The sequence below is a fragment of the Salvelinus fontinalis genome, chromosome 6 (assembly GCF_029448725.1).
Source record: "Salvelinus fontinalis isolate EN_2023a chromosome 6, ASM2944872v1, whole genome shotgun sequence".
Classification (NCBI taxonomy): domain Eukaryota; kingdom Metazoa; phylum Chordata; class Actinopteri; order Salmoniformes; family Salmonidae; genus Salvelinus; species Salvelinus fontinalis.
The window spans coordinates 51,352,480-51,376,056 of NC_074670.1; the positions used below are offsets into that span (position 1 = coordinate 51,352,480).

The following is a 23,577-nucleotide window of genomic DNA, read 5'->3' on the forward strand; positions in this document are numbered from 1 at the left end:
ACAGCTCCACAACTCACTCCCCCACCTATCTATCCTTACCTCCCCCATCTTTTTCTCTCTTTCTGTACAGCCACTTAGTTTCCTTCACTCCCGTCCAATCTGACACAGACAGATATTTATAGCTTGGGAGAGAAGTTGGTGGAATGTGGACAAAAAAAATTTGCAAAGGAGAGAGGGAAAGAGACAAGCCCTCTTGGAAAAGTGGTTAGCTTTTCTAACTACCAATAAATATTTAAACTAGAGGTCCTTTCTGGATGACATACAGAGACAGACATGTTTATATGTAAAAGCATGGAAAGAGTGACTCTGAAGTAATCATCCATTTCTTCAAGCAGTTTTGTTGTAACTACAGTACTACTACTTTGGCAACACTTTATCCCTTCTAACAATTACATGAAAGCTGTGTACTCCAGTACAGCTCTACTACTGTATACAGACAGAGAAATATGTTAATCCTTTTTACAATATTATTATCTAAGTGTCTAAATTGTTAGTTATAATTTCAAATTCCTAGTTGACATGGAAATGAGCAGTGTCATTATTGTCATTACACACACCTAATCATGGGTTGCTTGTGTGTGGGGGGTGAGAGCTGTCGTCGCAGGAGACATCACTGTCAGAAATCCCCAACCCTCCCCCAGCTGACAAATTGCGCCCCCTCCCGTTGCTGCTACCCAACCCCCAGCGGCCACACACAGACACAATTCACTACGGTCTTCTCATTTCATAATCCACTCTAATTCGCTTCATTTTACTATGGAGATGCATTCCCAATATAGTCATTACCAATATTCATTCATCCATACTGGGGTGTATGAGATTCTAACCACTTTCTTGGCATGTTAAAACTGTGAAAGATCTAAGCGTTATATTAAACCAAAAGGGTCCCAACACCTGCAGCTGCCATCGGTTTTTAAATCGTAGTACTTTGCATCTGACATTGTAACACAAACAAGCACTCACAACATATGCCCAAATACACACCTTATCGCCTTCACAGATCTGCAATACAATCAGCACAGAGACACCGTCGGTATAAAATGAGTTGACTTTATTTACAATAAAAATAAGGTGATATACATGATGACGTCGCAAAGTAGGTCGTCAGAAGAGACAGAGGGGAGAAAAAACTGCATAACGGCACGAAGGACGGAGAAATGTGGGCACTGGCATTAGAGGAGGAAGACATCTGACAGACAGAGCGGAGGATTTACATGATGACTGCAGACAGAAAGAAGACATGACTCCAATATAAAAGAGGACAGAAAGTTCCGAGTAGATCGTTGAGCGAGGTCTACGTCTCAGTCATGGTACATTTTGAGGATGCAGCTTTTTATCACTCCCATGTACCTGTCCCACACTACCTGGTGTCTGAGAGAGAGGAGGAAGAGAGAAGGCTCAAGACAAATTCTCATTATGAGAACTGGCAAAGGTTCATAATATGGAGCGATCTTTGTTAATTCACTTTAAGGAGAGGCCTATGTTTTAATATGGTTGTCCGATGAATATGTCTTTGCTGAGTGTGTCGTGGTGCAGGGTTGTGTAAACCGTTAACTACATTCCAGTGGCTGCTCGAGAAACAAGGTAACTATAGTTTAAAGAAACGTGGAGGGAGATGCAGTGACACCCACTGGTGACAACTGGGATGTGAATATGAAGAAAAACATAAAACAGCCTGTGTGACCTTGATGAGTGCCAGACAGCACAATATGTATAACAATTATATTATACTCACTTGAATGTGTCGAGTACGTGTGCAGAGTTAGTGTAGTGAGTGAGGTAGAGCCTCATGTCTCCTGCTGTCCATTTGTCTGACCGACACGGCTCAATAAACTGGCAGGGAGGGAGGTGGAAAGATGACATCACAGTCTCATGGGTAGCAGAAATGTCTGTAGACCTTATTGGCCTCATAACCCAGAGCCAGTGTTGAATATAGAGACAAAAGATGTACTACTACACTACAAATGATTTATAAATGTACCTTTTCCACCAGATCAATGAAGAAGTCTCTGACTTCTTTTGTGTTGGTTAGTTTGGCAGCAATGTTGACAAGGCCTCTGGAGAGATTCTTTGGTGAAAATAGAGAGAAGAGTTTGTTTCAAATATTTATCAAATAACTAAAAGCTTTTTTATACTGCAGTTTAGAAATAATTCAACTCAAGTGAACTGATTGAATTAGACAATGTACGTGCACATTTGACCACATATAACCATGGTTACCACACTTACTATTGACTGATTTACAGATTGTTGTGGTAGGCTGGACATCACCTATGAAACTGGGTGGTCTGTTTTAGCTATAACAGCCATGTTGGATAAACACAAGCATGTGTTGTCACTCACCTTGAAGTTGGCTTCCATCTCATTAAATGCTTTGGTCTTCCCCCGGAGAGCCGTGCACACCAAACTGAGTGGAGCAGAGGGGACGAGAGAAAGCGCATGAGGGACCTTACCAAATATTATCATTCATAATAATAGAACACACATGATATGGAGAGAAATAAAAAAACTTTGTGAATTCTTAACAGGAACTTAAAGAAAACCAATCAATAACAGACACATCAGGCGATCAATAACAAATCAACCACACTCTCATGCCTCTTGTGCTGGTCCAGCAGATCCCTGTCAGTGATTAAAATCTTCAGTTCTTTTAGATCTTGTAAGAACTCCTTCTCAAGATCCACGTCCATGTCTTCCACCATGTTATCTGAGAACACAAAACTACTTCAGACCTCTGATGTGGCCATATTATATTACAGTGCTGGGATCGTATAATTGTTTGCAGAACTTCAATTATAATGCGGGTTTCATAAGGAATCAGGACTGATTGCACTGCACAACTGCAGATCTGATAGACCAGGGACTCACCCAATGCTCCCACAGTCCAGTTGCTGATGAGCTGCCCTGCACAGAAGGCAAAGTCCTGGAATGTAAGATAGTGCAGCTTCTTCTTCCCTGTCTCAAAGCGATTATTGGCAAAGAAAACGATGGCAGCGTAATCCCTGAGAAGAGGAGACACAGGGGAGATTTTTTTTTTTTTTAAATAGATACAAGATTTAAATTCCACTATTTTCTACTCTTACCTGGCCAGCTTGTCAGAGAGAAAGAAGTGCTGACGAATGTTCTCCACCAGGGGTCCCTTCAGTTCCTCCACAACTTTGAATACACGCTTGAAGTTATCAAACTAGGAGAAGAAGGTGATAATTCAGAAAAGTCCACATGTAGAAAAACAGTTACATTTGGCCTTAAAATTGCAGTGTCTAGTGCTCTGTAGCTCATAGAATCTGTACAGGCAGGACAGTTTCACTAATGTTACAGGTCAGAGATATAGTCATTGTTATTGGGAGAGTCCGTCTTAGGTTTTTGCTACCTGCCGCCTGCAGCTCTTCAGTGTGACACCAGTCTTTGCACTGACGTCATCAAGGTCCTTCTTGGTCCCCTTTGAGAGCTTCTTCCCAAGAACCTCTCGCACAAACACGCTATCGAACGCATAGTACCTTTACACAGAGGAGAGACAGATTAGGTGACGTTTAATGCAGAGGAAGATACGATATAGAAATGTGTATCAGGAGTTGGTAGAGCACCTCTCTATGAGCATGGCCTGGCGATGAGGTGGGATCTGGAACAACAACTGATTGGCCAGCTTGACAGGGCTGTGTAGGAGGCGCTCACACATCTGGAAGGTTCTGTACTGGTCCATGGTGTCACTGTGCAGAACCTCAGCACTGGCCTCACACCCCTCCCATACCCCTCCCTCCATACGAACCTTCACTGCATCATTCACTGAGGATGGGGCAGAAAAGTAACAGGATTCACAGGTTACGTTATAGAGAATTTGATTAAATAACTTTGATGGATGACTGTGTCTAGTATATCTATGTGTGTGAGTTGGTTAATGTTGTGGCCCAAACCTGTGTAGCCATCCAGCCATAACTGATAGACTTCCTCATCCATAATGGTGGTGTTAACCACAAACACATCAAGTTCAACTGACATCTATGCAGAAACAAGAAAAATTGTTTTAATAAGCTTCAAAGTTTTCATTTAACTTGTCACAATACCTGTGGAATATCATTAACCATAACTACTATACTAAGTTATCAAGTCAAGGTAGTTATTACTATTATTATTATTATTATTATTATTATTATTATTTTAAACAAAGTTACATACATTATCTGACTAAACAAGAAGATACTTACCCTTTTAAATTATAGTTCCAATATTCTATATTGTTATACTGCAAGTTTTTTAAACTAAGAGTAATAATCCATAGGCTGTCCAGAATTGGTAAATGAACGTTGGTTAAAGTGGCTAGTGAGTTGACCAGCGATTATCACCCAAGATAAAACAGGTGAAATATGAATTAGTATCTAAAAACATATCGGATAATAACTTCATATAAAAGATATATTTACTACAGGAGACATTTCCAACCGTTGCTAATGCTGTAGTGATGCCCTTTAAAAAAAAAAATACACGACAGAAAAGACCTGTCAACAACAGACTCGCTTCCATGCAGCTGAGCACTTCCGTGTTTTGTCACGGAGATGGAGTCGGAGGTTCTTCTTCTTCTTCGGTGGAGTTTAACGTCGGTTGGCATCCAATATGTGCATTGCCGCCCCCAAAGGAAATATAGTCTACATCCCTTCAATGTTCCCTAAAAAAACGCCACTGAGCAAATGTTAGGTCTGCTGAGAGCAAACTTGAACGTTGTGAAAATTCTGTGCAACTTCCAGCGCACGTTTAATGTGAACCATGCGGCTGTACCCACTTTAAATTACAGTTTTAACAGTGGCCAAGTAGGCTACTGTGGCTATTTGATCACAATGTAGGCCTAACAGAGTGGCCTAAAATAATAAACAATGGAGAAAATGCATCCCATAACATTTTAACATAGAAATAGCTGTTCTATCATTCAGCCTACAGTAGCAGCCAATGTGTGTCGTTCAATGTAGGTGTAACCGATGTGAAATGGCTAGCTAGTTAGCGGGTACACGCTAGTAGCATTTCAATCAGTTACGTCACTTGCTCTGAGACTTTAAGTAGGGTTGCCCCTTGCTCTGCAAGGGCCGTGGCTTTTGTGGAGCGATGGGTAACGCTGCTTCGTGGGTGACTGTTGTCGATGTGTGCAGAGGGTCCTTGGTTCGCGCCCGTGTCGGGGCGAGGGGACGGTTTAAAGTTATACTGTTACATAGGGCTACATTCCATGAGACTTTTGAGAGAGAAAAAACATGCAGGGCTTGACATTAATCTTTATCCACTTGTCCTTCAGACAAGGAGGTGACTGAAAATGTTTGTGTTGTTTGATGCAAGAAACCACTTTACAAACTAAAATACATTATTACCATACCATTATTACAGAGAATCAGACAAATTATTCTACCCTCTGCCTATTGGCTTATTCAAGCCCGTCTCAAAATACAACACTGCCCCTTTAAGACAGAAATGTACATGTTTTGTGCTCATGTAGGAAGCAATCACTCCCCTATTGCTGACTACAAATGATCTATAACTGGGCTAGTAAGTCACTAACTAGCAAAGGATATGAACAAAATGTGCACAGGTGGCTACATGCAGCTCTTGCTTTGATCTCAAAACAAGCACATTACTAAAGACCACAGCTGTAAACACAGTCCAGTCCTAAGTAAATGGCACAGATTAATTTATGGCAATGGTCTATTTGCATATAGGCCTACTGCAGCTCTGATTGGTTATGCAGCACCGGTCTGTCTAGACTACATGCTGTCATGAGCAGTAGAATCCTACTCTGATGCGTTCTGCCTACAGGAAAATCTATTGCACAGTTTGTTTTGTTTTCGGGATGTTGAATTGAAGTAGCTAATATTGCATTTAATCGATCACAATTGCCACAGTAAAGGGAAACGGTAATAGTGTTAACTACCTAACAGGGAAAACTCTAGAAAGTTGAGTGAAGTTCAATCTTATGCTTCTCTCTGTGGGCTTCTGTGCTCTGCACGGCAGTCTTGAATGCACACGCACAGCTTAGAGGGAACATTGCATCTATTACACTTTGTGATACAAAAGGGGAAACGGGAAAAATAAAAAATAAAAAATATTTTTAATTACCTTACACATTTCCCTACTTTGACCCTATCTGCCACTGCACCATGCCAAAGACCCGGGAGAACAGGACACCAGTCAACACACCCTGTAACTTTTCTGAAGTCAAATCTGGTATACCCAAATACTTCTCTGCAGCTGCCACCACAACATCTATTCTCTGTGATTCACGTTCCATTTTTTGTGGTACAATTGACAACCATTGCTATGAACGCTAAGAAGCCAACCTTACTGAAGCATACTGTATATCACTCATTGGCCTATCCCTCTGTGCTGGCACAGATCTACTACTCACAGGAATCCTCTCAGGATACCTCACCCTTGTCCCATCCTCCTCTACTTTCTTCACTGTTTCAGCATATGACATCTTCTGCACTACTCTAGGCACCTCAACCTGCCTCTCTCGCACTGGACACTTCTGATCCCGCCTCTACCATCCATCCTATTGGCCAACGTGCAATCATTGGAGAATAAACTGGATGAGCTCCGTTCGAGACTATCCTACCAACAGGACATTAAAAACAGTAATATCTTGTGTTTCACTGAGCTGTGGCTGAACGACGACATAGATAATATACAGTTGGCTGGGTTTTCCTTGCATCGGCAAGACAGAACAGCTACCTCCGGTAAGACAAGGGGTGGTGGTCTGTGTCTATTTGTCAATAACAGCTGGTGGGCAAAATCTAATATTAAAGAAGTTTTAAGGTTTTGCTCGCCTGAGGTAGAGTAAGCTGTAGACCAAACTATTTACCAAGAGTTTTCATCTAGATTTTTCGTAGCTGTCTATTTACCACCACAAACCGATGCTGGCACTAAGACGGCAGTCAACGAGCTGTATAAGGCCATAAGCAAACAGGGAAACGCTCATCCAGAGGCGGCGCTGCTAGTGGCCAGGGACTTTAATGCAGGGAAACTTAAATTCGCTTTACCTCATTTCTACCAGCATGTCACATGTGCAACCAGAGGGACCACCTTTTTTCCACACACAGAGATGCATACAAAGCTCTCCCTCGCCCGCCATTTGGCAAATCTGACCATAATTATATCCTCCTGATTCCTGTGTCAGAGGAAGGCCTTAAAAATGTCCAAAGACTCCAGCCACCCTATTCATAGACTGTTCTCTCTGCTACCGCACAGCAAGCGGTTGCGGGGCCAGTCTAGGTCAAAAAGGCTCCTTAACAGCTTCTACCCCGAAGCCATAAGACTGCTGAACAGCTGATCAAATGGCTACCTGGACTATTTGCATTGACCCCCCCCCCCCCCTTTTTTTTTACGCTGCTGCTACTCGCTGTTCATTATCGATGCATAGTCACTTTACCCATACCTACATGAACATATTAGCTCAATTACCTTGAGTAACCTGTACCTCCGCACATGGACTTGGTACCGGTACCCCCTGTATATATAGCCTCGTTATTGTTGTTTTATTGTGTAACTTTCTTTTACTTTAGTTTATTTAGTAAAATGTTTTGTTAACTATTATTTTTCTTAAAACTGCATTGTTGGTTAAGAGCTGGTAAGTAAGCATTTCACAGTCTATGCCTGTTGTATTCGGCGCATGTGACAAATACAATTTTATTTTATTTTGTTTGGCTGCTGTGATTTCAAACTTTCCATGTGTGTGGTCTTGGTCGGCAGAAATGATGGTAAGGAATTTCAGTTAGGCTATCATTTTGCCTTTCACTTTGAGCTATGTCTTTGGTGTAGCTACCTAAGTTCTTTGTAGATGTATACTAGCTTGTTATTGCTATCAAACATTAACGTGGCTATAATCTACCAAGCTAACATTAACTAACCTAGCCTGTTAAAGTAGCTATCATCACTGAGAGTCCTGTTTGCTGTGAGCGACTGTTAGCTAACGTTATCAACTTACTAAACTATTTGTAATTTATGCTTGTGTTTGACAGCATATCACAGTTTTTAAAGCTGCTGATAGCTGCATAGTTTTATTATTTTATCCCAGTGCCAGAATGCCAATTGTGTCATTGTCCTGTCTGCCCCCTCCCATATCATGCCCCGAGACTATGCCCCCTCCCATATCATGCCCCGAGACTGTGAGCACACATTGAGTCTCACAGATTGAAGTCTGTGCCGCATAGAGGTAAGCACATGTAGCTACAGTAATTGCTCCAAAATTTTAAAAAAATCTAATCGGAAAATTATGATTTCCCAGTAGGGGAGCAGAGTAAAAAAAGGGGGGCTAATAATATTGCAGATAGCTACACATAGGCCTTCTAGCCACATAAAGCCTACCATTAATTGGACTAGGTCATCCCCTGTCATCGCATGACAACCTTGTTTAATATAGACTAGCCAGGCTATTTGCATCCCCACTTAGTGTTTAAGTTTTTGTCATTTCAGAGGGATCTGTGGATGCTGGTGGCGTCTCTGCGTCTGAAACCATTCGACGTGAGAGGATGGTAAAACAGAGTCATATAGAAACCTGTCACAATAGGGGGACAAGACCGGCCTTCAGAACCTGCAGGCTCTGGTGAAGTGTATCACGCTGCGTCGCACAAAGACCAGCCATGTGTGTGGGCAGCCTCTGTTCTCTCTGCCGGAAAGGAGCATCAGTATAGAAGAGGTGGGGATGGCACGCACAGAGGGACGCACCACCATCCGCAGGCACGTTGTGGAGGGGTCCTTCCTCAGGAACTACGCGGATGTTTTGGTTATTCTGGTCATGCTGAGACAGTTATGCTGCTACCCATACTGGGCAAGACCACTAAACACACAGGTGTGGTAACTGTGACTCTTGCAGAGTTGAGAGGGCATCTGATAGAGATGCTGAGGCTGGTGCTGGGCAGTGGCTCTGATGAGGAGTGTGCTGTGTGTCTGGACTGTCCTTTTGCCCTTCACCACACACTGTGCACACAGGTCTACTGCAAACTCTGCAGCGCAGAGGTCATACGTACCGAGCAGGAGCAGACGCGGTGCCCTCTGTGCAGAGGCCAGATCAATGCCAATGAGCTGGTGGAGTTTCCTCAGGAAGAAGAAGAAGAGGAGGAGGAGAGCAACCTCTCAGAGAACTGGAGGAGCAGCTCCAAGGTGGAGGCTGTAATGTCTAGCCTGCTCAGACTGCACAGTGAGGAGAACAGCATCAAGAGTCAGAAGCAGGATCTGGTGGAGAAGGCTTTTGGCTTCCCCAGAGAGAGGAAGACTTCATGCGTAGATTATATCCGAGCCCTCGTGGAGCTCTAGACATCTGGCTGTTAAAAATACTGTTTGAAGAAGACTGTTCTCACTGTTATTTTGTTCTTTAATATCCTTTAAATTCAGAGGGAATATACACAGACAAAAACACAACAAGGCCCATCTTTTACAAAAAAATCATCAAGAGCTATGATGAAACTGGCTCTCATGAGGACCGCCACAGGAAAGGAAGACCCAGAGTTACCTATGCTTGTAACGGCAGTCCTCCTCCTCTACATCTGAAGAGGAGGAGTATTGAGGGAACCAAGGCGCAGCGTAGTGAAATGACATAATTTTAATAACGAAAACACGAACTTGACTAAACTAACAAAACAACAAACGGTGTAGACAGACCTAGACGACGAACTTATATAAAACAAGAAGAACGCACGAATAGGAAACATAGACTACACAAACCGAACAAACCGTAAACAGTCCCGCGGTGTACAGACACAGACGACAATCACCCACAACGAACACTGTGACAACGCCTACCTAAATATGACTCTTAATTAGAGGAACGCCAAACACCTGCCTCTAATTAAGAGCCATACCAGGCAACCCAAAAACCAACATAGAAACAGAAAACATAGAATGCCCACCCAAACTCACGTCCTGACCAACTAACACATATAACAAACTAACAGAAATAGGTCAGGAACGTGACAATGCTGCAGAGGATAAGTTCATTAGAGTTACCAGCCTCAGAAATCAGCAATTAACTGCACCTCAGATTGCAGACAAAATAAATGCTTCCCGGAGTTCAAGTAACAGACACATCTCAAGAATCAACTGTTCAGAGGAGACTGCGTGAATCAGGCCTTCATGGTCGAATTGCTGTAAAGAAACCACTACTAAAGGACACCGATAAGAAGAAGAGACTTGCTTGGTCCAAGAAACACAAGCAATTGACATTAGACCGGTGGAAATCTGTCCTTTGGTCTGATGAGTCCAAATTTGAGATTTTTGGTTCCAACCGCTGTCTTTGTGAAACGCAGAGTAGTTGAACGGATTATCTCCGCATGTGTGGTTCCCACCGTGAGGCATGGAGGAGGAGGTGTGATGGTGTGGGGTTGTTTTGCTGGTGACACTGTCTGTGATTTATTTTGAATTCAAGGCACACTTAACCAGCATGGCTGCCACAGCGTTCTGCAGCGATACGCCATCCCATCTGGTTTGCGTTTAGTGGGACTATCATTTGTTTTTCAACAGGACAATGACCTAAATCCCACCTCCAGGTTGTGTAAGGGCTATTTGACCAAGAAGGAGAGTGATGGAGTACTGCAGACTTCAACCCAATTGAGATGGTTTGGGATGAGTTGGACCGCAGAGTGAAGGAAAAGCAGCCAACAACTGCTGACTCCTTCAAGACTGTTGGAAAAGTATTCCTCATGAAGCTGGTTGAGAGAATGCCAAGAGTGTGCAAAGCTGTCATCAAGGCAAAGGGTGGCTACTTTGAAAAATCTAAAATCTAATATTTTGATAATAATATATATAATATGTTTTGATTTGTTTAACCATTTTTTGGTTACTACATGATTCCATATGTGTTATTTCATAGTTTTGATGTATTCACTATTATTCTACAATGTAGAAAATAGTAAAAAATAAAGAAAAACCCTTGAATGAATAGGTGTGTCCAAACTTTTGACTGGTACTCTCTCTCTCTCTCTCACTCACTCATTCACTCACTCACTCACTCACTCACTCACTCACTCACTCACACTCTCTCTCTCTCCCTCTCTCTCTATATATATATACAGTGCCGTGAGAAAGTATTTGCCCCCTTTCTGATTTTCTCTATTTGTGCATATTTTGATACTGAACATTATCAGATCTTCAACCAAAACCTAATATTAGATAAAGAGAACCTGAGTTTACAAATAACAAAAAAAATGTATACTTATTTTATTTGTTTAATTAACAAAGTTATGCAACACCCAAAGTAATTCACCCCTTACACTCAATAACTGGTTGTGCCACCTTTAGTTGCAATGACTGCAACCAAATGCTTCCTGTCGTAATTTTGTCCCAATCTTGCATGCAGAACTGCTTTATCTCAGCGATATTTGTATGTTTTCAAGAATGAACTACTCATTTCAAGTCCTGCCGCAACATCTCAATTGGGATTAGGTCTGGACTTTGACAAGGCCATTCCATAATGTCAAATATGTGCTTTTTAACTATTTTCACTTAGGCTTGATTGTGTGTTTAGGATCATTGTCTTGCTGCATGACCCAGCTGTGCTTCAGCTTCAGCTCATAGACGGATGGCCTAACATTCTTCTGTAGAATTATCTGATACAGAGCAGAATTCATGGTTCCTTTTTTTAAGGCAAATCGTCCATGGTCCTGAGGCAGCAAAGCATCCCCAAATCATCACACTACCACCACCATGCTTTATCGTTGGTATGAGGTTCCTACTGTGGAATGCAGTGTCATCTGTCCAGGTGCTTCCAGGTGTTTTTTGGCAAACTTCCATCAACTTTTTGGTTGAGATGGTTCCCATTATGTCTGGCAAAAACCAAACACTGCATTCCAAGGTAAGAACCTCATACCAACGGCCCTCCAACTGGTAATTACTAGTGGGAAACTCATCTATCATCCTTGAGCTCCAAGTAGGAGGTGGGAATTGTGAAGTTGTAAATACCAGTTGGATGTATTCACATGCTTTGAACTCGTTGAGAAACGCCCGATTGGCTAATGGCCAACAAGTTGTGTCAACCATAAACTAAAAGTCCAGCTATCAGGCTTTTAAACAAATAATATTGTTCAAAAACCATATTAATAGATTGCTTTTAAACAAAAATGTTTTGTTCTTGCATTTAACTGCTTTGTTATTGTTATGCTGTTATCGCTGTCAGCGGTCACCATGTGGGAGATGTGTGGGAGAAGCTCAAGGATGACAGACGAGTTTCCCACTAGTAACTACCAGTTGGAGGGCCGTTCAAATAGATTTTTCCCAGTTGTATGTGGTAAACATAGAGAATGATAGAGATATCATCTTTATATATGTCCCATTATGATGTCTGTGGGTGCACGGGCAGTGCCATTGAGGCCATCTCCATTTTGAAGTAGTACATTTTTCTTTTTACTACTACATTATGAGTTGGCAAACAAACTGAAAGGGTGCATACTACCATCTAGAGTGTGTTGTTTGAATGGGTATAACGCCACGGTGGGTGATTTACTGCCACCTACAGTTATGGAATGTTTGCTCACAAGAACAATTCATTGACTGATTCCTCCTGATGACCCGAATGGAATCATGTCATCCTTCCTTCACCCACAGAACGGCACACTCAGTTGACTACTTTAAAATGGGGGTAGGACTCAATGGCAATGTCCATGCCAAAATGGGTTTTATCCATTTAGAGTCTTCCATCTAATTCGATGGAGGTAAATTCCCACTTCCCAATTGGTTAGGAATGCCGCATTACTCAATCAAATTATTTAAAAAGGAAAATCAGAATGGTTATTTTCCAATAATAAACACAGATAAAATAGTAAAGAGTAGAGAGCTACTATGAGGAATTGTGGTGTGTGTGTGTGTGTGTGTGTGCGCGCATTACGCACTTCCCCCACAGAGATTAATCTGACTAAATCTCACCAAATCCCTCTCCTCACCCCTCCCATCCTCCTTTTGCTGTATCTGTCTGTGTCCTTTCAAAATTACAAAAGAGAAAAACTACATAGTCAACTGTCTTTTTGTTTTACACCACTCACTGCAAACCAGCCAAACCCCTCCCTCTCTCAGTTCCAGCCCTTCTGTTAGCTAACCTCGCAGTGCCCTGATTCTGTCCCAAGCGATCCCCAGTCCTGGCTAACACCCTATATTGTTAAGGCCTCACTGAAACAATAGAGTAGGAAGTGGAGGGCGGAAGGATATAGCCGAATGCCGCAGCTTAAACCATAGAAAAGCCATTTGTCACACTTTCTGTCTGTGTATATGAAACTGTGTACACTGTAACTGTGCTACACTTCTTGTTATGCGTCAAAGTGTGCTGCTGGTGTGTGTGTGTGTGTGTGTGTGTGTGTGTGTGTGTGTGTGTGTGTGTGTGTGTGTGTGTGTGTGTGTGTGTGTGTGTGTGTGTGTGTGTGTGTGTGTGTGTGTGTGTGTGTGTGTGTGTGTGTGTGTGTGTGTGTGTGTGTGTGTGAGGGCCAAAGCTTGGGGGGTGCAGAGTGCAGGAAGTCTTTAAAAAATGTATATTAACAAAACGATAGACTAAAAAGATACAATGATATATAGCCTATTTTTTGTGTGTATTTTATAGATTAGGTCTATACATAGATTTGAACAGAAATGTGATAGGCTACAGCAAATGAGTATGCCTATAAACACATGCACTCAAATTGCATGTGTGATGTAATTTCGTTCCACTGGACACAATACGTAAGCTATTCTTTTACCGTAAAGGAAAAACCAAACGGAAAGGGAAAGGGGGAGACGGCTTCAGAAGAGGAGGCATTCCTACAGCGCCTCCTTCACAACCGCAATCAGACAACCAGATTTGAATGCTCAAATACATACTGTAGGATAATAGTCCGCGTTTTTTTACTTCAATGTACTGTATATTTTTATCTTCAATGTTAAGCCAAGCATCTCTTCCAAAGAAGTGGTCTGTATCGATTTCGTACATTTTTATCGTGTTTATCCATGTTGTTTTGATAAGCCTCGCCTATGGATGATGATTTGACACTTCTATTACTTTTTATGTGAGGGGAGAGTAAAAAGGACAATCACATTGTTTTTAAATGTGCGTCATTTTCTGAAATTCACAGAGTGGAGAGAAAAACCGAGTTTGAGAGAGAGGAGACATCCGTTTGATAAGTGACAGTGAAGAAGGCGGACATTGTTATCCACCACACACCACGCAATAGGACAAGCATGAGTCTGGATTCATATTTTTTTTTGAGTGACTTCAAAGCCTTATGGTTTGTTTGTTTTTCTATGGTGAATTTCAAATGACTGCCTCTCATAGTTTCATAATCAAAAGGAATGAATGTTATGCCATGAACAAATCCTCCGAACAGAGGGAATACAACATTTACTCGGACAACGAACGCATATGCTTTTCCGCACGTCTTTTCTGATAAGACTTGAAGATCTCAGTGAAAGAACATTGTCATATCTTTGTCCAAGGTTTTGCGATATAGGATTACGAGCCAGCTACAATAAAATCGAAATAACGGATTGAAGCAGCATGAAAACCTCACCCTGCCGACGGTAACCAAGGAAAAGAAAGGGGAAACGGGACAGAGAGTAATGCATACTTGTTTCATAAAGGCCTCTAATCACAGATTATCATGTGAGATTTGAGAGTGATTGATTGACATTTGATAGAACAAATATTGCCATTGTTGCTTGATTTTTTTTTTATAGCAATAGCGACCTTGTTCAGGGCATTTTATAGCTCATAGAAAAACGTCAATTTGATCATGTGAAGCATGTGCACTGTTCCCTTTATCCATAGGCAAAGCCAAGAATTGCTGTTGGCCTACATTTGCTTCAACGGTGGGAAAGAGACAGTTGATAGTCACAATTCAGGGCAGACTAAAAAGCTTGCTATACATGCCCCATTGTAGAGCATCCCAGGAATTAAAGGCTACAGTTATTTTACCCTCAACTGCCTGTAATCAGGAAAGGCATTTTTTCCTCAGGTTATTGTATTACAATCAGCTAAAACAATATGGGGAGTGACAGTGAGATTTACAACAGAGAGTTGTCAAAGATGTCTGACGAGGATTTACTCGCCTGCTCTAAAGAAGAGCTGGTGAGGCGACTGCGTAAAGAGGAGTCTGAAAAGATCTCTGCTCTTATCCAGCGTGGTCGGCTGATAAAAGAAGTCAACAAACAATTACAAGGCCACCTGCTTGAGATCAGGGAGCTGAAAACCATCAACCAGCGTCTCCAGGAAGAAAACACAGAACTGCGCGACTTGTGCTGTTTTCTTGACGATGACCGACTAAAGGTGAATAAACTGGCCCGGGAATGGCAGGTGTTCGGTCACCACGCAGCCAAAGTGATGCGTGAGGATCTGGGCGGCTACTTGAAAAAACTGTCCGACCTAGAGCGCATGCAAGACGGATTAGTGAAGGAGAATCTGGACCTGAAAGAGCTCTGTCTGGTCCTGGAGGAGGAGTGTGTCAGCAGGAGTGACTCCAGTCCCGGTGGATCCACTGAGCTCAACCTGCCGTGCATGGTGTCCCGAGACCTGGGGGATGGAAGTTCAAGCACTGGGAGCGTTGGTAGTCCGGACCAGCTCCACCTGGTTTGCTCACCTGATGACTGAAGATGGAACAGAGCTGGATACTTTCACTGATTAGTGAAAAAGCACGATACAGCGAAATATGGGTCGAGGAAATATGTTGACATTGTAGGAATATAATTGTTTACAGCATTCTTTGCTAGAACACACACTTTGTTGGGATTCTTTTAAGAAGATAGCATATTACACGAAATACAGCAACATCTCCAGAATGGCAGCCGGTCAGGTGTGCCTTCAGCACCTGCTGCTGTCGTCACGAAAACTTGGAAAAGAATCCTGAAGAGAAAATAAAAATGCTTTTTCCTGGAAAGATTGACAGCCCTACAGAGACATTAGACACTTTTCGACCAATCTTGTCGGTTTTCCTCTTTTCAGTGATTGAGACTGTATATGGTTAACATTAGAGGTGTTGTTGGAAGGGAGGATGAGTTAGGATTTTATCTCATGCACTGGCAGTGGACTACTTTTCACCGTATTGCACTGGACAAAGCATGGATCCCTGTAGATTCATATCTCAACACAGATTTGAGCCATACTAGTAGTACATGATATCCAAAACCATTGAAAAATTTGAAGGATGAGTTTTTTTGTGAGAGACCTTTAAATAACATTTAAATCATGTAGATTATGCATTCAGTCTCTCAGGTCAGGATTGGAGTGCTGTGTGTATGAAATCTCAAACTAACAATGAAATTGTGTATTATCAGCGCTGTCTTGGCTGCCCTTCAGTTTTACACTGAAATTGCACGAGAGACATAGTGTGCTACAGTCATTTAGGCTGTACAATACACTAAATATGGCACCGCTGGTTTGAGTCTTACACCTGCACCTATGAACTGAACTCACTCAGAACTGAACTGCCCAGGCAGTTCTCAACCAGCCACTTTTGTATCAAACTGGTAGGTCTAGACTGGAGTTTACAAGATGATGGATTTATAGATGCTGGCGACTAGGCAAGACACTTTTTATTTTTTTATTATTGTTATGATTATTATAACTGCTTCACATTTTCTGTTTAAGTTGCCAGTAGTCAGGATCCCAATATAACTTATGTTTTGTGGTAATTCTGTAGAGCTACTCTCTCATTGTCTTCATTAACTTGACCTATTAGTATTACTTCATTAATGAATACACATTTCTGTTTTGTGCATCTAGAACATGGTCCTGGATTGGATAACATTTAGTTTTTTGGCTTTAATTGGTGGGCTGCTCGTATTGCATTGAAGACCTTTAAATACACTGGCTGAGACACTCAATCGTATTGTGACCTTTGTGTGTGCAGGAAGACCATTTTACATGGTGTAACGTGAGTGATTGATTGATCTCGCGATCTGTTTGTCCCAGACTGCAGTTGATTGATGTTTCTGTCCATGTCATACAGCCTGACATTGTGGATATTCATCAATTTTATTGTTGAACCTGTTTGCACAGCAAGGAGATCTGGAGTGGACAGTAACACTTTCATCAACTTAGTGAAACACAGAGAGCTCCTTTGACAGTGAGGAACACACATAGGCACTGCACTCTCTCTTCTAACCCCTATATTTATCATATGCTCTCTGGGCCCCATGTGAGTGAGTGACTCACTTCATTTGCGAGAAGTACAGTAACAAGAGAACTCTTGTGTTCAGGAATCAGGGTCATGGTAAACAGATCTCCATTTACTAGACTCATTATGATCTACTCCTCTACTTTCCTGGACTCCCTCTTACTGTAAACATGTTTTCCCATTCAATCAAACCAAGATGTGTCATTGTGACCTCATTTTCTTCTTGCTCGTTATCTTTTATACTCTGCACATCTGAAATGTTAATTTGTGTTCTTTTCATCTGTTTGTATGTGCCAGTGATACAGTTCTTTGCCTTTTACAAGGACAACCAATGAGGATGGACAGTTTTCTACTCCCTTTCCTCCCCAGCATCCATTACTCCCTTCTGTAAGGTTGCTAGGTAGCAACATCAAGCAGGAAATAGGACCTATTCAAAATGGAACAACTAACTAATTGGTTTAACATTAATGAATATTCTTTAACCCTTTTGTACTATTTTAAAGCATATAATTTGCTTGGACTTGACAATGTGATATTTGCGTCAGTATGTTATCAAACATACTTGATCACCACCAAATCAACATCCATAACTTTGTCTTTATAGTCTCTTTTATTGTACAGCTTTGTAAGATCACATCAAACTGGAGGCACTGCCCACTAAACCCACAGTCAAAAGAGACACATTATCAAAAATATACACTACACGATCAAATACATGTCTATATATATATATTCTATATTTACTCCCATGGTCCTGCCTTAGTTGTCTTGAAAATGTTCCCAGAATAATGCGGTTTTGCATAAATGAAATAAATTCTATTGTATTAAAGATACAATATGTATACATTTTTTATATAAAAGATAGCATACATGAGAAAGATTACCACTTGGCATGCACGTCTGATTATCCTAAAACAAAACCAACGTGTTTATTAGCATGTTGTAACAGGTAATAAAGGCTAGTGTTCATACAGAACATGTAAGGCTTCAGTAAATTGATGTGGTTGCTACATTTCAAATGCAAAAATATCACCATTATTGACAAAGTGCACAAAGTTGATGCATTTTTGTTTAAACATTTGCACAATTCTACCTCTTGGGTTTTGAGCATAACACATATACCGTAGTTAGTCAGAAGTTAAATGCATCAGGGAAAACAAAAAAATGGTGTAACAATACAATCCTTTAAATATGAGTCGTTTGCGTCACCATAATGCCTTGTGAGTGTCAATGTGTTAGCTTTTGTAGGTCACCCATGTCGTTGTCATAATCGTCGTCATCTTCATAACCGTCAGTGTTGTCACTCAGTCTTTCCCAACATGGAAGCCCGTTAAATCACAGTGTGAAGATGGTAGGGGAGTTTAGGGAGTGATCTGATTGGTCCCCACTGCTGCTGCTACGGCGATGGGCAATACTACAGGGCTGGGGGTTTCGAGACTGCTGGGCCACATCCTGTTGAGAGGAAGATGGCAGAGGCGGTAGAGCCTGGGATGAACTAGTGGAACTGGAGTCTAGAGAGCCAGAGGGATAACTGAAGACCAGACTAGCCATGAAAGGAGTAAGAGATGGAGTAGAAATAAGAATTGGGGTGTGAAGGGACTCAGATTCTATGGGGACGGTAAAGGATGTCACAGGACGAGCAGGGATAATAATTTGGGGTTTGGGCTTCTTAATCTTTGATTGGCTCTTTACTGAGGACCGTGGTAGGTCCACAGGCTCGATTTTAATTCCTAATGAGGGAAGCCCTGAGCTCGGGTCAGAATCCGAGTCAGAGTCCTGGATCTTGCAAATGGGACGGTGGGCCTCTATGACCAACTCTAGCTTTTCTTTGTCCTTCTGTAGTTGAGCAATCTCCTTCTGCAGATGGGACTTTTTAACTTCCAACTCGTCTGTCTCCTAAGAAAGAGAAAAGGTTAGGGTTGTATTGTCAATCTATTTATTTTTCCAATTGGCACAAAAACCCAGTAGTTAAAACATTAAATGTGAGTGTCTTATAAACGGGTGATATGATTCACAAAACGTTAAGAAATATGTTAATAAGCCTCTTCAAATTAAACTTACGCTTTGCAGCGTGTCTGTCAGCTCACGTCGGCGGTTACGACACTTGGCAGCTGCCTGTTTGTTCCGCTCCCTCCTTATTCTGCGTCTTGCCAACTCCTCTGGGGACAACTAAAGTGAGAGAAAGACATTTGATGACTATGAAAAAAGTACCAATAAGTTTGACAAAAATGTACTAGAACTTGAAAGACATCTAGCTCAACTCAATTGAAGGGGACTGCACTAAATAGCAGATCACTAAAATGTGTTTAGTTGTGAAATACTACCACCTTGTGTATAAACTGAGTCACTACATTCAAACTTTCACAACGGCATTTTGTAACATCTGAGCCTTTTGTCACGCCCTTCCTCCAATTTAATTTAACATTTTGTCCAGTTATTTGTTTCTGTTCATCCAATTTTTCCCGCCCCTGTATTATGATGATTCACTCAGACCCCCGTTGTGACTCAGGTATGAGTCATATGACTTGCCCCACTGAGTCACATGATAGCCCATTTCCCATCCCATCATGCTCAATCAACCACACATTCTGGAAGTGTAAATGATAGCCAACGGGTATAAAAAGCATATACCCTCAAGGAAAACAAAAACATACTACTAGTAGTAGTTAAGCAATTTGATAATTACTTGATGTGTTGCCGTCTTACATTTCGTGAACCCGCACGTCAGATATATTTTGTCTCAAAATCAAAACAGGCTGATAAAAGCTCTCATATTTTCTAGCACTTAGCCTATTCAGTCACTAACGTCAAATGAGCGGCATTTCTCAAACAATTATAAAGCAGGTCAGTGTACATAGCTGTTCCAAAGTACATAGGCCTAGGTGTCAACCAAAACAGATGTGGTCAACCTCGGCATCATCTGGAATTTCCAAATTTTCAGGAATATTTGTTTCTGTAATTTCATTTTTCATCCTATCAGACAGAATGGGTGTGTGGTAATGTCTCACTGCCATGTCAGAAGTATAAGTCAGTCACAGACACTACAGGATATTGCTCACTACTGACACCGACTCAGCCATCCGTCTCTATACCTCTGTGAAGTCTCTAGTTGCCATTTTCCATGCCCCTCTCAGTCCCAACGAAGCACTGGAATTCTAAGCCTCTCTGTATCCAGTGTAGCATTATTAATGAGACAACTACACGGAAAAGGGTCTACTAGTGCAGAGCGATTAACCGAAAAGTATATATTTTTTAAAAGAACTAATTGACGGAAGTCAGTTTCAATTATTTGAATTCCATTTTGTTCGTTTGTTTTCTGTGAGCTGGATGTGCGGTTTCTGTAGAGATAAATCAGATGAAGCCTTAACTGTCCGATGTAGGGAGGTGTAGTTTCCACCAGGCCAATATTCTACAGTTTAGCTCAGAAAATGTTGTAATTAACTAGAATGACCATAATCCATTGTGCTCCTGCTTAAACTTGTCTGGTCTGAGTGGAGCAGACATGGAGACAGAAGAGAGAATGCACGATCGAGAGGGCTAGAAAGCAGTTACTTTGCGAGCTTGAAAATACATGATTTAAGTCAGGGCCCGAGTTTGGGAAACCTTGATCTAAGTGATTGATAGTTGGTATTCAGCAGTCAAAGTATGCCTTATTTATTTCAAAGAACTATTAAAATAGTGATTTTGTCACAGCATAGGCAGCAGCTCTAGAGATGAGATGACTCAGAACAAAATAATTAAGTCTTCAAATGAAACAAATATTTTATTAAAGTATATTAAAGTAAAGTTATGTGAATAAATGATGATTAATAAGTGATAAGCCGTAATGGGCAGTCACAACCATCATGGGACTTTTATTAACTGGTTTATTCAGTGTTAAAGCATTCAGCCCTCACAAAACATGAGATTTTTTTTAAATAATCGAACTGAATCCAAACCAACTTCAAAAAGTACTAATCACTCAGCACTTGGGCCTACTAAACTATACCTCCTCAAAGACAACCAACTCTTCGAAATGCATGTTGTGATAAGTGACCTTACGATTCATCTGCATTTTGGTCAAATATCCACCGACATTCTGGCACAATGCCTACCTACCTTTTGAATGAACAGTTTTACACTCTGCTGGCTAAAGACGAAACATATTCTTACATGTTCATCGTTCCTGCGTCTGGTCGTGCTTCCGGAACTTGCCGCAGCCCTTATGACCCCTGGTCTGTAAAGGTGTGGTTGGGAAGGTGAGGGGTTGAAGGACCTCATTCCTGCTACAGGTGGGCAAGGAGGACGTGGAGGCCACGAGGGGCCAGCTGGACCGATGAGGGAGGGCTGGACCAACCACTGGAGGTCTTGGTTGGAAGTGATGTCGTTGAGACTGGGAACAAACTGACTGCCTCCTGCCACAGTGAACTTCTGAAGAGAGCGAGAGCAAAAAAAAGAATGAGAGCAAAAGAGAGCGAGATTAGCGTAAAGAGATTGACAAGCAGAAGGATTTAAAGCAAAACTATTATTTTGAACCAGATATTTGACATGGATGTATCAGGACATAAAGGCAACCGTTTTGATAGACTGAGAATTAATGGTTAAATACATCCATCACGTGTATCAATTCAACATAAGCCCACAATCAGACAATGGTAATCAGACTTACACCATGGCTATAATACAATTATTAGCCTACTACATTATGTCATTATTATTCCATTACTACTCTATTATTAATATATTCTGCAATTAATACTATTAAGCAATATAAATATCGGGGGGAAACTATCGGGGGGAAACATTTTATAATGTATTACTCTTATTAAAGTTTATCAACATAGCCCATGTGTGCCGCCTACCTGATGTTGTTGAGTGGTTGAAGTGCTGGTGTCCTGGGATACAGCGCTCGATGCGGTGTGTGGGGGCCCAGAGTCGCTGTTGGGGTACGTAGAGCTGCTTCCGCGGCCCATGTCCCCAAAGTTCCGGTACATCTTTGATTGTGAACTGCTATCCCGATGAGTGCAAAGTAATCCAGAGGAGTTTTATGAAGAGCAAGCGGTGAAGTGAATGAAGTGTTCGAGTAGTGTCACGTTCAGTATTCAAACCTTGGGGAAACCCTCCTTATTGCGGGAAGTTGGTAGGATCCGAAAATATGTAACCTGAAAAGGGGAAGAAGGAAACTGCTAATGAAAAGCTTGTTCTTGTATATGACTAAATTCGCTCAAATAAATGTAAATTACTCCTTACTTACATTGATCATTCCAGTTGGACTGAAAAGTATAGAGTGATCGTAGAATTATAAAAGCCCAAACCAATACTGTAGTTTCTCCACGCCCCTCCCAAATTACTGGAAATGGTGTTGTCTGGTTTTCGGCGTGTAACTGACCACGTGCTAATGACGTATTTGGCCATATATGGTGAGTTTCCTCCAGCAAGTGTTCCCGGGAATCCTCATTGACAGTTTGGTTGTTTAAATCAAATTGTATTGGTCACATACACATATTTAGCAGATGTTATTGCGGGTGTAGCGAAAGGCTTGTGTTCCTAGTTTCAAGAGTGCAGTAGTATCTAACAATTCACAACAATACACACAAATCTAAAAGTAAAATAATGGAATTAAGAAATATTAGGATGAGCAATGTCGTTGTGACATTGACTAAAATACAGTAGAAGCTGTTTTTCAGTCTCGGTCCCAGCTTTCACGCACCTGTACTGACCTCGCCTTCTGGATGATAGAGGGGTGAACAGGCCGTGACTCGGTTGGTTGATGTCCTTCATGATATTTTTCGCCTTCCTGTGACATCGGGTGCTGTATGTGTCCCCCGGTGATGCGTTGGGCTGACCGCGCCACCCACTGGAGAGCTCTGCGGTTGCGGGCAGTGCAGTTGCCTTACTATGGACAGGACACTCTAAATTGTGCATCTGTAAAAGTGTGTGAGGGTCTTAGGGGCCAATACGAATTTCTTCAGCTCCTGAACCTACAAAACTATGGAGCAAAACAGATGGGGTTGGCTTAGATGTGACAACATGTAAACTATAGATTTCGTCTCCAATGTTTATTGAAAACATAAAAAGACGTTTGCACAATGACCACTTGTCTCAAATACATTGTTAGTTGTTGGCTAGCTAGCGTGCGAATTTTAGCCATATTAGCAGACATTAAATCAGTCAAAACACCTCAAATCAAAACGTGGTATCAAGAACAAGCTTAAACCGGTTTAAATGCCTCACGTACGATTCCCCACATGGTAGTTTCTTATCATTGTTGGTAGCTATCTGGCAATCCAGAATCACAACAACTCACGGACATCTGCCCAATTGAAGCTGTGCGTATCGTTTTGGTGATGTTGTCAGCTAACCCATAACAGAAGCGGAAAACACGCCCTCTTTGAAATCTACAAGTTTCTGCCCCATACTTTGCATCCACTTTCTTTTTCTTGACCACATAAATCTAGGGAACGGTGCCTGAAGGAGGTCAGTCAGCGGAATGACACTTTGGCTG

General features: G+C 41.6%; 3 protein-coding genes across 4 annotated transcripts; 1 reads left to right on the top strand and 2 right to left on the bottom strand.

Annotated features, from left to right (window-relative positions):
• Window positions 1-1,036: 1,036 nt before the first annotated feature.
• Window positions 1,037-4,552, bottom strand: LOC129858054 (acidic fibroblast growth factor intracellular-binding protein B-like). The gene is made up of 11 exons (XM_055926962.1): window positions 4,203-4,552; window positions 3,912-3,996; window positions 3,585-3,783; window positions 3,371-3,497; window positions 3,084-3,184; window positions 2,869-3,002; window positions 2,599-2,707; window positions 2,344-2,407; window positions 1,982-2,068; window positions 1,736-1,833; window positions 1,037-1,371 (listed from the first exon to the last, which is right to left on the bottom strand). Exons 2-11 carry the CDS (start codon window positions 3,994-3,996, stop codon window positions 1,302-1,304), a joined length of 1,074 nt encoding a protein of 357 aa, XP_055782937.1. The 5' UTR covers window positions 4,203-4,552; the 3' UTR covers window positions 1,037-1,301.
• A 9,137-nt stretch (window positions 4,553-13,689) lies between these two features.
• LOC129858056 (coiled-coil domain-containing protein 85B) lies at window positions 13,690-16,800 on the top strand. Its single transcript, XM_055926965.1, has 2 exons — window positions 13,690-13,894; window positions 14,058-16,800. The coding sequence occupies exon 2, from the start codon at window positions 14,966-14,968 to the stop codon at window positions 15,566-15,568; it is 603 nt and encodes a 200-aa protein (XP_055782940.1). The 5' UTR covers window positions 13,690-13,894; window positions 14,058-14,965; the 3' UTR covers window positions 15,569-16,800.
• A 1,220-nt stretch (window positions 16,801-18,020) lies between these two features.
• LOC129858055 (fos-related antigen 1-like) lies at window positions 18,021-23,563 on the bottom strand. 2 transcript variants are annotated; one of them, XM_055926964.1, is made up of 6 exons: window positions 23,311-23,563; window positions 22,783-23,061; window positions 21,935-22,234; window positions 21,246-21,503; window positions 19,155-19,262; window positions 18,021-18,989 (listed from the first exon to the last, which is right to left on the bottom strand). In XM_055926964.1, exons 3-6 carry the CDS (start codon window positions 22,064-22,066, stop codon window positions 18,429-18,431), a joined length of 1,059 nt encoding a protein of 352 aa, XP_055782939.1. In that variant the 5' UTR covers window positions 22,067-22,234; window positions 22,783-23,061; window positions 23,311-23,563; the 3' UTR covers window positions 18,021-18,428. The 2 variants fall into 2 exon arrangements, with proteins under 2 accessions (XP_055782939.1, XP_055782938.1); XM_055926963.1 differs by having other exon boundaries at window positions 22,793-23,563.
• Between the last annotated feature and the right edge of the window lie 14 nt (window positions 23,564-23,577).

Coding starts and splice junctions, on each gene's coding strand:
- LOC129858054 (XM_055926962.1), bottom strand. CDS start 3,996: ATGTCAGTTGAACTTGATGTGTTTGTGGTTAACACCACCATTATGGAT. Junction 3,784..3,911: donor ATGGCTGGATGGCTACACAG/GTTTGGGCCACA, acceptor CCCCATCCTCAG/TGAATGATGCAGTGAAGGTT. Junction 3,498..3,584: donor CAGGCCATGCTCATAGAGAG/GTGCTCTACCAA, acceptor CTCTGTGTAAAG/GTACTATGCGTTCGATAGCG.
- LOC129858056 (XM_055926965.1), top strand. CDS start 14,966: ATGGGGAGTGACAGTGAGATTTACAACAGAGAGTTGTCAAAGATGTCT.
- LOC129858055 (XM_055926964.1), bottom strand. CDS start 22,066: ATGTACCGGAACTTTGGGGACATGGGCCGCGGAAGCAGCTCTACGTAC. Junction 21,504..21,934: donor CAACCACTCAACAACATCAG/GTAGGCGGCACA, acceptor CGCTCTCTTCAG/AAGTTCACTGTGGCAGGAGG. Junction 19,263..21,245: donor GACGCAGGAACGATGAACAT/GTAAGAATATGT, acceptor CTCTCACTTTAG/TTGTCCCCAGAGGAGTTGGC.